This window comes from Melospiza melodia, chromosome 11, assembly GCF_035770615.1.
Source record: "Melospiza melodia melodia isolate bMelMel2 chromosome 11, bMelMel2.pri, whole genome shotgun sequence".
NCBI classification, from domain to species: domain Eukaryota; kingdom Metazoa; phylum Chordata; class Aves; order Passeriformes; family Passerellidae; genus Melospiza; species Melospiza melodia.
Window position 1 is genome coordinate 19661320 of NC_086204.1, and position 15051 is coordinate 19676370.

General features: G+C 39.3%; 1 protein-coding gene across 1 annotated transcript in view; it reads left to right on the forward strand.

Annotated features, from left to right (window-relative positions):
* LOC134422795 (vitellogenin-1-like) overlaps nucleotides 1-15051 on the forward strand; it is a 42849-nt gene that overhangs the window by 13940 nt on the left and 13858 nt on the right. Inside the window, exons 12-22 of the mRNA XM_063165168.1 lie at nucleotides 1004-1221; nucleotides 1301-1398; nucleotides 5684-5808; nucleotides 5892-5993; nucleotides 6078-6197; nucleotides 6451-6640; nucleotides 6729-6822; nucleotides 6935-7120; nucleotides 12046-12190; nucleotides 13723-13942; nucleotides 14824-14993. Coding sequence (XP_063021238.1) covers nucleotides 1004-1221; nucleotides 1301-1398; nucleotides 5684-5808; nucleotides 5892-5993; nucleotides 6078-6197; nucleotides 6451-6640; nucleotides 6729-6822; nucleotides 6935-7120; nucleotides 12046-12190; nucleotides 13723-13942; nucleotides 14824-14993 — 1668 coding nt within the window. The remainder of the gene's footprint in view (nucleotides 1-1003; nucleotides 1222-1300; nucleotides 1399-5683; nucleotides 5809-5891; nucleotides 5994-6077; nucleotides 6198-6450; nucleotides 6641-6728; nucleotides 6823-6934; nucleotides 7121-12045; nucleotides 12191-13722; nucleotides 13943-14823; nucleotides 14994-15051) is intronic.

The window sequence follows — 15051 nt, forward strand, 5'->3', positions numbered from 1 at the left end:
GCCCCAGACCATTCAGTTTCATTTCCTATGCATTTTGTTTGGGGAAAATTGATCTGGAACAAGTTAATGATTGTGGCCACTTTTTTTTTTGTTCCAAAAACAGTTCAATTCCTGGCTTGCAGCTAGGCACACACCCATATTTGGATTAAATGTACATAATTCATGGCCTTTTTTATTGTTTAATTTGAAAATTTAGGCCTACTGTATCTTTGTCACCTCATCTACATTGTCATCTGATAATAAACATATCCAAATTCATAAAACCAGTCAGGGTTTTTCCAAAGTTTGCTGAAGTTTCCTGGGTCATTCATCATTAGAGCTCATGGATGTGCTCTCTCCCAGGCAGGACAGGGCTGTGCAGAAGGGCTGCCAGAACAGGGGCACATCACCCACATCCATTTCAAAGTTAGGGCCAAAGGCTCCTGTGCCCCCCTGGAAACTGCTAAGGTTCCAGCACAAAATTGTTCTTGGTAGTGAATAGTGCTGAGGGCAAACACATCAACCACAAGTACTACTACATTCATTGCCTTGAATTTTGGTTTAAGCTGCCTATATGGCGTAGAGATTTATGGTAATAAATTAGGTTTTATTTGTTTCATTTTTATTCTATTGTTTAGCAGAAAGTACCACAGAAGATCACATTATTAGAAATAAGTTGTACCTTTATATAGAGGGATAAATGATTACTGAAATCACTTCTCAGGTATGTAATGGATTCATGAAATCTCTTTTACCTAGAGTGGGATAGCTCAAAAAAGGATGAAAGACTTGATGTAGAAGTTATTCAGTGAAGTTCCTTGGCTTTGATTGTGTAGGAAGTCAGACTACATTACCATAATGCCCCTTCCAGCCCATGGACTATGAAACCACACTCTTGCCATTATAATTAATTAATCCAAATTGTTACTGTTCTGTTGATGAAACAGATAATTCACTGCTGTTGGATGGTTATTAGCAAAATGTTCAAACATACAGTAAATCTGGATATATCTATTATTTTCAGGTCCAGGCTATTACCCTTGAGATTTTCCTGAATCAAAAACTTCATCCTCGAATCCGAATGTTGGCTGCAGCGGTTTTACTTGAAACCAAGCCAGGTCTCCCAGTCGTGATGACATTAGCTGATGCTGTGCTGAGGGAGCCCAGCATGCAAGTGGCAAGTTTCATCTACTCTCACTTGAGGGCCCTGGGCAGAAGCACAGATCCAGATCTTCAAGTGCTGTAAGGAAAATTCCCTTCCTAGGAGAAGCACTTGTTGCAAGCTAATTGGAATGTTAATGTGCTCACTGAACTTTTCCAGGGGTTCTGCCTGCAGGATGGCTGTCAGAGCTCTAAGTCCCAAGTTTGACAGGTCTGGATATCAGTTCAGCAAGGTTTTCCGCTTCAGCATCTTTAAAGGTAAGATCCAGAAGGTTTTGTGGAAAATGTACACTGGTGAATATGTGGGGGGAAAAATTGTACAGTATGAGAGCAAAATTCTCCTAGCCAGCTGTTAGGCTGCTTGTTGTTCCTCCATGTTTTCTGATCTTCAGTGAAAAAAATATGAGAATCTCAGACCCTCCATTTGAAGAGTTTTTATGTCCCTGTGTGTTTTGCTTTGTACACTGCCAGCATGAAATTACCAGAGGGCTTGTGGGGCTCTAACCCTCCGTTTTCATTAGTCAGGGAGGCACATGCTCCTGTATCAAATGCTGTATTCTCAGTGGTGCTTAACAATTTCATACCATTGTTCAGCACCAAACAAACAGAAGGGACCTAAATTGCTGCTGAAGTGGATTAATTTCCACCAGTGTTGAACACCTACAACTCCTGCTGCATCCAAATGTGATGCTAAATACTCTTCACCCCAACAATTGTGTCCAGTGAAACAGAAAACTCTGAAAACATTCAGATGTGACAATTTATTGCACCCAGGAGCAGCTACATCAGGTTTATTGTCTAAAGATTTTTCTTGCATCTTCCTACCAGGATTCTTTACTACAATGAGCAGATCCATGTATGGTATCTGGAGACTGGCCAGTTACATCAGAGTTACAAATAAAAATGTAGCTAAAGTAGGGAAGGACCAGATTAGAAGAGATGTTTTATTGGGCCACATTGTAGCTTTTCCTATTTTCCATGTATGTTACTTTTCTCAGTAGATTTTTTAAGCAACTCCTCTATGTAAATGACCATGACAGCCTCAGTGATTTGGCATATGTAGCTGGTAGACTTGGGAGATTATATCTCCAAACACAGTCTCCTTATGCATGCTGTTTATCTATCAGGAGTTGGATGTTTTTAGAACTTTTGTCGTTCACTGGTATCTCAAAGCAATCAATATTAAGAGACTCTGAAACATCTGAAATCCACAGTGCTGACTGTACAAGTGCTGCTGCCTCCTTTTTGGAAACAGGGGTGTGGTTTGAAAGAATTTGGTAAATCTTATTGTTGTCTTGCCCCAGTTTTGTGGGTTTTACATGGCCATTTAATGTGTGCTATAATAGAAATAAATATGATACATTCTGTAAGAATCACAGTCATATATTTTTATACATGTCCTTGCTGCCTCAATCATGGAGACAGCAACTGTCCAAAGAAACACAGTCACTAATATATACCAGGTGAACATTTGTACTACTTAAAATACATTCAGGGATAGATACATTTTCTGTTAATATGAAGATATGTGTTTCTTTGTTTAGACAAACATTTTGTTTTCTAATTTTTGCTTTTAAATTAAAGCCATCTAAATTTTCACACAGTGAGAAAGAAGGGTGCAATATGTATGAGGGAGGCTATGTGAAATGGAATACTTTATTTTGGCTGTAGCCTGGAAATGCAGTACATCAGGGAATTGCTGTTACTTCCTAGGGAAGACCATTGTCAGTAATTTGGCTACCATGGATAGGTAGGTCCTCATCCTGAAAAATAAAAACCAAGATCCTTTTCTCACACATGCTAATCTTAGACTTGCATAATTCAGTTAAATTAAGTCAATCTTGTACTGCACTAGCATGGGAAGAGGATTTCTAATTTGATTTGTCTCCACTAGCCACAGGTAAAATATTTTTCTGTGAGTCCATTCTGGAAGAGTTACCATAGTGACGGCTGTAACGCAGTACCTATTTCCTTGATAAAAACAAAAATCTGCCCCCAGCATTGCAGATCTTTGTGGTGCTAGATACTGAATTTTTAATGACAAGAAATAATGTCAGCTGAATCTATCTCTGCTCTGGAATTTGTCACACATGACCACCACAAATAGTGCTTCATGCTCTACACATTGCTGCTGAAATCAAAGGGGTGGCTCAGTGTGAGGACTGTGAGAATCTGACTCTTAATATGCACAGATTCATATAGTCAAATGTATGCTGATGTTTATATGTACCAAAGACTGCTTTCTTTGCTCACTAAGTTTTCTTTCCCCCATCTTTGGGGTAAGACATTAATCAAATATATGCGGGTGTCATCAAACTCTTATGGTGAAATGGCAAACATATTCTTGGAGCATTAGCACTATGTAATGCCTGAGGTGTGGAAAATATTCCTGCTCTCTTCAAGTCAATGAATTCTATATAATCATTTTTTAATTTTTAAGCAATACTTCTTATTGAGTATCAGGAAGTACCATGGACTTTTTAACTTATTGGTTTTGTGGTAAGAACATAAAAATTTTAACAAATTCACTTAAGCACTGTGCCTCAGTTTTAGTGTCCTGTCCAGAAAACACCTGGCATTGCCTTGGCTAAGCTCATGCAGAGAAAAACTAGTCTTCACATTTCTGTTTTCTGTCAACTCACTAGTAATGTCCCGGTGTGGCACCACTTGGTTGTTTGTTTGGTTTTTTTTAATAGGATCATCATTACTATCTACTGAATGTTCTCCACTTATTCCTCTGTCAAAAGTGGGGTGGCATAAACGCCTGTGTCTTGTTTGCAGGGGCTGTTTCTGAATCTCATATGCTGTAGGTAGATAGTGCCCAGCACTTTGGATAGCACAGTACATTCATGCAGCAAAACAATGAAGGCAATTTGGCAAAATTACAGTTCATACATATTTCCCTATTCTCCAGAAGGTGTAGGAACAGGAGAGGAGGGCTAGAAGGAAGCACAACAAGGATGCTGACATATCCTGTCAGCCTTGTTCTTCTTAAAACCTAAGGAAACTTAGAAAAGCAGAGAAATTACTTCAACTCATAAAACAGGACAGAATCTAACATGCCAGAACTGGGAAGAATTGCTGACTGTGCTCTGCACTGATTATCTGTACCTAAAAACATTATGGATGATATATCTAAGTAGAGAAATAAATAGAAACTAATTGTTTCCTCAAAGTTCACTCAGTAGTTATCAATAATTTAACAACTGGTGCATTTCATGTGGGGGTTACAGCATTTGGGACTAGATTTATTAAATAGTTTTTGAGTCATTTGAAAGACAAATCTATAGCTCACCATCTGTCCTTACAGGACATCTGTATCACTTTCCCTGAACTATTAGCAAAGGATGGCAAATCTGTTTTCATTTCTCATCTCCTTAGTCAAGGTGCCCTAAATGACGTCTCGTAAAAGCATTTCATAAGCTGATGTTACAGAGTGTGACTGGATGTAAATGATATGGACAGGCATATTTTCCATACTTGGAGAAGTTCACGAGGTGGGCCCATAGGAATTTCAGGAGTTTTAACAAGACCAAATGCCAGATGCTGCACGTGGGTCAGGGCAACCCTCCATATCAATCCAGGCTGGGGAATGAACAGATCAAAAGAAGTCCTGCCAAGAAGAACTCAGGGTGCTGCAGAAGGAGAGCCTGGACATGAGCCAGCCACATGCACTTGCAGCCCAGAAAGCCAATTGTGTCCTGGGCTGCAGCAAAAGAAGCCAGACCAGCAGGACAAGGGGGAATTTCTGCACCTCTCCTCTGTTCTTGTGAGCCCCACCTGCAGGGCTGCATCCAGCTCTGGGGCCCTCAGCACAGGAAAGATTTGGACCTGTTGGAGCAAGTGTTGAGGAGGACTAGTGAGATGATCAGATGGGTTGAATGCCTCTCCCATGAGGAAAGGCTAAGAAAATAGGGACTGTTCAGTCTGGAAAGGAGGTGGCTCTGGGGTGACCTAATTGTGGCCTTCCAGCACATGAGGGGAGTATTCAAAGGACCTGGAGAGCAGCTTTACACAAGACATGGAGTGACAGGATAAGGGGAATGTATTCAAACTGAAAGAGAATTGGTTTATATTAGATATTACAAAGAAATCCTTTACTGTGAGGGTGATGAGAGTGGCACAGCTTGCTCAGAGAAGGTGTGAATGCCCCAGTTCTGGAAGTATTCAAGGCCAGGCTGGATGCAGATTTCAGCAAACTGGTCTACTGGAGAGTGCCCGTGCCCATGGAAGGAGGCTGGAACTGGATGATCCTTGAGATTGCTTTCAACCCAAACCATACTATGATTCTATGATATAGCAAAAGCAACTGGAAAAATGGCATCACCACCATGCAGTGACCAGTGAGCTTGTAGCTTTGCCCATTATTACTTAAAAAAAATCAGAATATTCTGTTTATAACTGTTTCAGAACATCAGTTTTATAGCTAAGTTTTCTGGTCTTGCTCATATGATATTGATTATTAAATTAGTAAATAGATATAATCTGCACATTCTGACCTAAAAACTAACTGTGCTGTGTCTTACTGCCTATTTCTCTGCAGAGTCCCTTATGAGCGGGCTGGCAGCTAAATATTTGGTATTGAATGATGCAGGTAGCTTAATTCCAACTGTAGCAATGTCCCAGCTACGGGCACATTTCCTTGGAAGAGTGGCTGATCCCTTGGAGGTAATTGGGTCTACCCACAGTTTGCCCTCTAATCCCTTCTTATAACCTTCATCCACTGACACCTGCACTTTTCCTTCCCACAGGTAGGAATAGCAGCTGAAGGACTGCAGGAGTTGTTTGCCAAAGGTTACACTCCTGACAGGGACTGGGAGGCTGACTATGACTTCAAGAAAATCCTGAAAACGGTAAATTCTGGGGGAAAAGAAAATCTCTGATATTGCTTTCTCAGATGTTATGAAGAATCAGGCTTTTTTAATCTTCTCACACAGCTCTCTGACTGGAAGGCATTCTCCAGTGACAAACCTTTTGCATCAGGCTACTTGAAGATGTTTGGCCAAGAGCTGTTTTTTGGTGGACTTGATAAAAACGCCATTCAAAATGCACTGCAGGTATCATTTTTAAAGCACCACTACCCAAGCATCAAAATCTCTAAAATACTGTTACTTTCATGCATTCTCTCCCTTTTATAAATCCATGATTGGGGTTTTTGTCTCTAGTATTAATCAAGGCAAATAAGGTCAAGCTTTGATCAGGATTATTTATAATCATTGCTAGCAGAATTTCCCCTGAGGCATACTTAATGACACGGATCATGATATTCAAGTTCTGCTTATTTAGACATGTTGAACTCTGTAATTGCAGGCATGGTATGGATCTGATGAAAAAATCCCTTCACTAAGGAGAATAATCAGTAGCCTTCAAAGTGGTGTAGGGAGGCAGTGGACCAAGGCTCTCCTGTCCTCTGAGATCCGCCGCATTGTGCCCACCTGCACTGGCTTCCCGACAGAGACCAGCTTCTATTACTCTTCCATCACAAAAGTGGCAGGAAATGGTAACATAGCTCTTTGCTTTAGCCATACAAACATTCTTGTTAGGACTGGAGGGCGTTTTTAACCATTTCCTTGCTTTCTTTTTAATAGTTCAAGCACAGATTACACCTTCTCCAAAGTCTGATTTCAGATTGACTGAGTTACTAAATGCCAACATTAAGCTGAGATCCAAAACAAGTCTAAGGTAAGTATTTCGTATAAAATAAAATAATTATATTTTCAAGTGACAGAGACCATAAATATTCAACAGCTGATTGCTGCATGAACATAATTATATCCTCCTTCTACCTTTTCAGCATGGCCAAGGAGGTGACCTTTGTAATGGGAATTAATACACACACAGTCCAGGCAGGGCTGGAAGCACGCACCAAAATGAATGCTCATGTGCCTGTGAATGTTGTTGCCAGTATCCAGATGAAGGAAAAAAATATCAAAATTGAAATCCCGCCATGTAAAGATGAGACTGATGTAGTTACCATAAGGTAAGACACAGCACTTAGTATCTTTATATGTAGCAAAGCAGAGTCACCCAAATACATCCAGGAATCTTGTCTCTTGTCTCCAAGACTTACAGCTTGGATAAGTGGTGGTGATTGGTATAGTTAATGTTCATTTTAAGTGAAGTGATATGCACTAAAGCTTTGCTTGAAAATATGTGTTACTTTCTGTGGCCTTCGCCTGAAAATCCTCCTTAGGACTATATCTCAGTTGTTGAGATCCATAAGCTATCTGAAACACAAATTACATAAAATTTCTATCTTGATACAAATATTTGAACTGGAAACACTAGGTAAGATATAAGCCAGATGAATCTTATCAGTTAGAACAGTTAACCCATCTATATTTGCATTAGATGCCTTGAAGCATAGAGTGTTTGGTGTTTCTTATGTTTTTACTTTGTTCCCCTGTGGCTGCCATTTGGTTTTCTTACCTGTTAGGTCTCCTTGATTTATTATCAGTGCATGCAATTACAATACACTCTGGAAAACTGTTGTAGCCAGATGCCAAACAAATGAAAACAGATGGAAATACAAATGCAAAGAGCAGGAGGAAACAGAAAGAATATGTCCAAGGAATCAAAGCAGTAGACCAAACTTAGAAAACCTTCTCACGCACACACATGAAAAAAAAAAAGCCTGAGAAAGAGAAGCTGAAAATTCTTCACAAAGGAAAAAGCTTCACTGACAACAGAAATCAGCGATTATACAAACCACTGAAATGTTAACAAGTTTCTGTGCCAGGAATACAGCCTTAACAAAAGAGATCAGTTGCTTGATCCAGCTGCAATTAGCATTCATGGCTGCTGGCCCAGAGATGCTCTGCAGGTCTCCTCCATTTAGCCACCAGTTAGGCTAATCATTATTTTCCCTTGTCCTTCAATAGTCACAGGCCATTTGACATGCATTTGACATCTCATCCTCCTCCCTAAGACAATTCCTCCTCTCCATCAAGTGTGGTTGTAATAAGGTCCTCTCCATGCAAAGGTAGGGAGGGTCTCAGCATTTCAGAGATGAAAAGTTAGCTGCATGGGTTTTTTTTGTTCAGTTTCTTATAGAGGCCAGGACAGCCTGCTCCTAAGGTCATCAGGGACAGCAGGCAACAGCTTCTCACCAGTTCCCACTGTTAGAGAGAGGGAGGCAGATATTAATGAACTCAATAAGCACACTGAACTGAAATGAGAATATTGAATACTGATGGGGAGTTTACAGCCTCAAGCAGAGAGAAATATTAGCAGAAGGATCCTCCCTGCAAATAGATAAAAAATATTTTCCTCCTTTGACTTAAGGGGAGATCAAATGAGACAGAAAAAGGGTTAAATGCATTGCCATTAAGCACAAAGCAAGTCAGTATCAGAAACAAGGTATTACAGCAGAGAAGCCCATGAGTTCCAGCACAAGCCCTGCTCTAGACCCTGCAGCATTACCATTTATAAAGTGAAGTAGTCACTTGGAAATAGCTCCATAATGCCAAGTATATGAGAAAGCTAATACTCACTAGATGACTTCTAGCACCATCAATTTCTCTCCAAAAAGCATTCCCATTCACTGTTACAAAACAAATGGCCAGTGGAAACCACACGGAGCAATGAAACAGCAATGAGTGCAAGAGAAGGCAAAGCAATAACTAGAGAATGTAACACTGAACCACATCACTGAGGAGGTCAAAGACCAAGCAAAGTAAAATCTTAGAGGCATGAAGAAAAACAAGCAGGCACAGTAGACAGAAAGGAGATAGATATATAGATGTATAAATATATAGAGATATATATAGCTATATAGACTGAGTTAAAAATTTAATTCAACATAGCCTTTTTCTTCCTTTTACATAGACCTACCAAATAATAAAGATCCAATTGAAGTCAATGTTTTAGGGATATTGTGACACCTTCCCTTGTTAGCTTTAAATACCCCATTTAAAGAAATAGTCCTAGAAAGCTATTGATCTTTCATGTGTTTGTAAGCTCTGTTCAAAATATTTTCATATTGGGCACTGTCTTGATGATCAACAGGTTACTTTCTACAGTCCCATGACATTAAAGTTAGACAGGACATGGTATTATTTTCCCCATCATCTCTGGTATTCAGACACAGGAAGCAAACAGTTTTCAATAGTATTAGGTTCATTTATATCCTACACACCATAAAGGTTATAACCTGTCACAGCAGTGGGACTTATATAAATTTTCAAGAGCCAAAAAGAAATTCAGGTTAGTAATCACAGGCTCAAAAGAAGAAAAAAAAAAATAGAAAACTTTGGTGATAGAGATGTTGCATTCCCAAGACAAATCAGCACATTATGGGCTCAACTCTCTCTATAGCAAAAATCAGAGCACAGTAATTAATCGTACTATGGAGAGAATATATAGCATGTGTTTCAATTCAATCCTATCAAAATTTAATTAAAATAATGGTTATTTTTAAGGCTCTTTTCACATAATTATTTAGTATACTACAGATGGCTACTTCAACATACTTTTAAACAAAATTTACAAGAAGTAAAAATCAAATAAATTTCAGGGGAAATTAGAGCTCTGTGATTAAAGTATAAATATGGAGAGCTGCCAGAGAATGCACTTTGCTAATATACCACACATTCATAATGACAGCCTACTGAAGTATATGTATAATCATGAATAGAACTTGTATCATAAGGTTTTTTGCTTATTTTAGCTGTAGGATAAGTAGAAATTGCTTCACATAGGCATCTTATTTGCAAGATGAGCCAGGTAATTGTAAATCTCTTTGTCCAACATATTATACCACATATAGCAGAGAATGCAGAGAGTGATCTTGTTGAGGCAGCAAGGTGTGTTTGGGGAGCACTGCTCATTTATTTACATGTGTTGTCACACTGTGCTTCAAAACCTGGAAAAATAGGTTTTTGTTGATTGTTTTTTGTTTTAAACAGACATTTGAGCTCTCCTGTCCCCATCCTAGGGGGGACAGGAGAGCTCAAAGGCCACACTCTCTGAAACATCAGTGTGTCCAACACAGCTCAGTTGCTTGTCCCCTACCCATGCAGTGAGTTTGCCTTATATCATAGCACAGCTTCTTCTCTCATCCAAAAAAATGCACTAATACATATTGGAAAATCTCCTTTTTATTTTTCCTCCCTTGTGTGGGATCAGAGAGAACAGATTCTTTCATACCATAGCTTTAGGCCTTCTTTGTGACTGTTTTTTCTTGTTAAAGCACCAGAGCTGGCTCTTGTAGCCTATTTTTACTGTGCCGTGTGATTCTGCAGACATTGACATGTGTCACCTGTGATGCAGCTACATTTGTCGGCTCTCTGTGCTCAACAGGGAGGAATCGATCCTTCGCTTTCATTAGGTGGCAGGAGTAGACTATTGGCATAAAAATACTTAAAAAATTGGAAAAGAAACCCCAGGGCTTTCTGCTTGGAGATCCAGCCTGCAGTTCAGTGGTCATTTGAATTATTGAATGGGATTAAAATAAAACCATTTCCCTTTTTGTCTCTTTACCCAGATGAGCTATCTGAAATGCAAGTTGATTTGTATTTTCTTTTATCCCCTCAGCTTGTTAGGGAGAATATTTTATTTCAGATTCCATTCTTCAAGGTTCTCCTATCACCCAGCATGGAGCGTTGCTGTCATGTCCTTATCTAAAAAAAGAGAGAGATGGAAAAGAAAACAAAGCCCACAGGTGACACATGTTTTATTGAGGTGTTCCACATGAAGAGCAATTGTGTGCTTTACATTGCACACAGCACGGTAGGAGCCTTCAAGAGGAAGAGAGGGCTATCAAATGAATACAAATTCATCTTTCAAATAGGTTAGATTGGAATTGCTCAGGCTAGTACAGTGTGGACCGTATTAAAATAGAGACCATTTTGAGACCATCTCCATTCACTGTCACAGCAGCCACCTCCATTGGCAGACCACAAAAGCCCCAGGGCAAAGAGATCAGCTTCATCCTTGAGAAAGAGCACATGGGGAATTTTGAGACGGATGTTAGCTGATAAATGGCTAATAAGGTAGAGCTAACACCGTGTTAATAGCTGAGGGAAATAGGTTTGTGTCTCTCAAAAGTGTTTCAGCATTCGAGGTGTTGCTCTGACCCAAAACAAAACTCATAGTTCACAGCACCATAACAAGTTCCACGAAGAATGTGGGGTATGAAGCCAGGGGTTCAGGATATTTTGCCATGAGAGCCTCAGCCTGATGCTGCACCTTCTATCTCTTATCTGGGATCCTGACTAATACACTTAGAATTCACAACACTGGAAACAATGTACCAGACAGATTTACATAAATAGGCTCTTAACCCTCCTGCTCAACTCTCTTGACCTCTTGCCAAGTCATGGCCAAGGCATGAGTATTAGTGAATTTAAATCAAGCTGGAGACAGTTTCATGATTTCACACTCCTTTCTTCAATTCTGCTCTAATAAAAATTGCACAGGAAACAGCATTCAGTAGCCACAAGTCCCCAGGCTGTTTTTTGAAGTTATGGCAGTATTTTTCCAAATACAATGTCAAAAGAAGTTAGAACTAAGGCTACTGCAGTGAAGACAGAGAAGATGAATATAAAAATTTAAAAGTCCACGAGCTCAAAATAGGGAAACTCGAAAATGTAATAATATAATCCGCAGCCAGGCTTCTAAGCATGCTGTTTTTCATGGTATTAGAGTATGAAGATCCAATCAACTGAAAGGTTTTTAACCTGTTCACATGGTTCTAAAATTCTAACTGGGCTATCTGCCCCTGAGATTGTCTTTATTGACTCTTAGCAGTCCTTGAAAACACAACAGGAAGGATGCTGTAAATATCTGTAAAGCAATTTGCAAGGTATGATACTTGTTGCTGAGTGCAGGCTACAAGGCATTATTCAGGTCTGTTCCTCAGCAGTGCTTTATCAATACAGGTTTCCTCTAATGTTTATTCTGCAGGTCTAAGACATTTGCTGTTACACGAAATATTGGAGATTTGGCTGCTAGTAAGATGACTCCAGTTCTTTTACCTGAAGCAGTGCCTGACTTAATGAAGACGTCCTTCAATTCAGATTCTGCATCAGGAGAGACTGATAACATCGGGGTAAATGATGTAGTGTCTGACTATTCTTTTTTGGGCTTTTAAACAGTAGGGAACCATTTCTTTTCTCTATAGGAAAGGCTACAATTCATCTCTGACCAATGCTGATTCACTCAAATAAGCCAGGTTCAATCTAATAACACAAATAGCCCTATAGTAACATTATTTTAAAATCTGGAGTGTAATACATCAAGCTTGCAACACTTTGTCTAAAGCAAAAGCATTTTCTTTGGTAATTAATTTTGCACTGCCATCTACAGGCCCACAATCTTTAAAATACTTCGCAACCATTATGGAAGCACCATGTTCCTGGGGCAATCACAAATGTTCCACAAGATGCTCCACTGCTCGACTTAGAGAGCCAAACTTAATGCCTATAAGCATCCTGATTCGAGCATGGAGTGCAGTTTGTGTCATGACTTCCTGAGCCAGGTTTCCTTAAAGCCAGGATAGGTTTTCTAATCCAGGCAGTGCTGTGAAGGCATCGCTGTGAGGATTCATTCAGACCGACAGAGGCAGGAATACACTGTCCTGTTCTGGTTTCATTGTTATCCTGCAACTCTGAAGGGTTTTCAGATAAAATAAGAGATGAACAGAGGACAAGAACAGCACTTTCCTGTGGAGAAGTCAATAGACAAACGTGCTATCAGTGAGAGCACTTTCCGATATCCTGGAACAAGCTTCCTTCTGCTTTGTGCCTCTGTGCTTCCCTTCCTGAAAACTCAGCATTCCACAGTTATTCTTAAATGAACAGCAGCTGAAAAATGGCACTGAATGGAGCATTTCTCAGCATCACCAGAAATTCCGGGTTTTTTGGTAGGGTTCACGCAAGGCTGGAATCTTGTGAGACATGATAAACTGCATAAAAAAGCTAATTGCAAGCATGAATTGTATGTGAAACTAAATCTTGTGATTATTGTGTCTTTAGGTATTTGCTTCATTGCTTCAGGAAATCATAGTTTTCATTTCATGGATTTGATTCCAGTTTTAATTAATTTTAATTTGTTCTTCTCTAAGCATTGCTTATCACATGTAAATTACATAGTTTTTAGTGGAAATTTCTAATACATTATATGTTTTGACCATTTAATTGATATAGTGTCACATTCATGTTAGACCTCATCTGACTCAGAATTTTTGTGAACATAGTTGAAAGTTCTGTTGTCTGACATGTCAAAAATCAAAAGAAAAAACTCCAGTCAGTCTAAAACATAGTCAGTTTTGTCAAGAACCTCTAAACACTGTCTAATATTCCAGGGAAACAAAATTAAATATTTAAAATTAATTTTTGATATAATTTCCCATTCTTACAACCTGAAGCTCTTTTTACAGTAGGTAGTCAAATCAACCCATTCAGATGATAATTTTTTCCACTTTAAAACCAAGTTGTTCTATGTCTCTGCTTTGCTATCCAAAATAAACTGGTTAATTTCCCCTGCAGAGCACAGGTACTGTTACCAAAATATGATGCATAACGTGCAGGTAATTCCTCTCATTTTTGTCTGAGTTCCCTTGATGTGTGTGCTGTCTCATAGGGTAGACAGTCTGCAGAGGATGTTTCATCTGGAAATCCCTTTTCTTCTGGACGCTCCTCTTCCCAAAAAGAGCCATTTGTTCAGTCCGTGTGCTTCAATGCGAGCACGTTTGGAGTTCAAGTGTGCATTGAGAAGAAAAGCGTGCACGCAGCATTTATCAAAAACCTGCCTCTTTATTACCTGGTTGGAGAGCACGCCCTGAGAATCAGCTTCAAGCCAGGTAAATGCAAGTGGGCACAAAAGAGAAAATAGTGGGTGGAGGTGTGTATATACACACACTCACACATATAGATAGATACAGATGTATATGTGCATATGTATTTTTTGCATCTTAAGTACCACTAAATCTACAGTTAGAAGAACCAGGCCAGCCAGTATTGGCAGCAGTCTGTGCTCACAGCAGGAATCCATTTCTCCCCCAGCCGCCTGAGCAGCAATTTCCCAGCTCTCCCAGCAATGCCACTCAGTGTGGCCAGCGTCAAGCAGAGCTGATCTGTGCCTGCAGAGTGTGTCTGATGCATCCTGAATCATTGGATTTGGGATGCAAGCACGAAGCAATTGGACATGGGCAACAGATCTGATGCAGTGTCCTGTAGCTACATTCTAAAACCCAGACTCTAAAAGGGAATTATGGATTAACCCTGCCAGGATCTAGTCCTTAATGTCTTAATCCATGATCATAAGAAATAAAAGCACAGCAGGCCACTGAATCTAGGTCTCCTAAGTATCAAACTAATGGCCTAACCATTGGGCCATTCTTTAGCATTCAAGAGTTAAGCCTCCATTCCTGTCTGACATTTAATTCTCTAACCCATGGTTTATCTCTTTAAACAATCCAATTCACTTGACTTAAATCTGCTGATCATTCTGTTTATTGACTTGAAAAGAATCTAGTATCATGGTAATATTATAAAATTTCTTTGCCATTAATAAATGCTTCAGCTATTAGAGAAATTTTTTAACAAAATTTCTCAATACCAATAATAATCACTGAACATTTATATTTGAGAAAAAATGGCTGAATAAATTATGGTGAAATTGGCTTATTTTCTCATTCAGTTGCTAATAGTAACAATAATACTAATTGTCATGCAATTTCAGTTTCCACTGAGGCACCTATTGAAAAAATACAAATCACAATTCAAGCAGGAGACCAAGCTCCTACAAAAATGATACGTCTAGTAACATTTGAAGATCCAAAGGCACAAGCATCTTCCAGAAAAGAAGCAATTAAAAAAGTGAAGAAAATCCTTGCTGACACTGATGATCAGGTACTGCTGCAAAATTCCACTTCTGAATTTGTGGGAGACATTACACAAAGCTTATTTT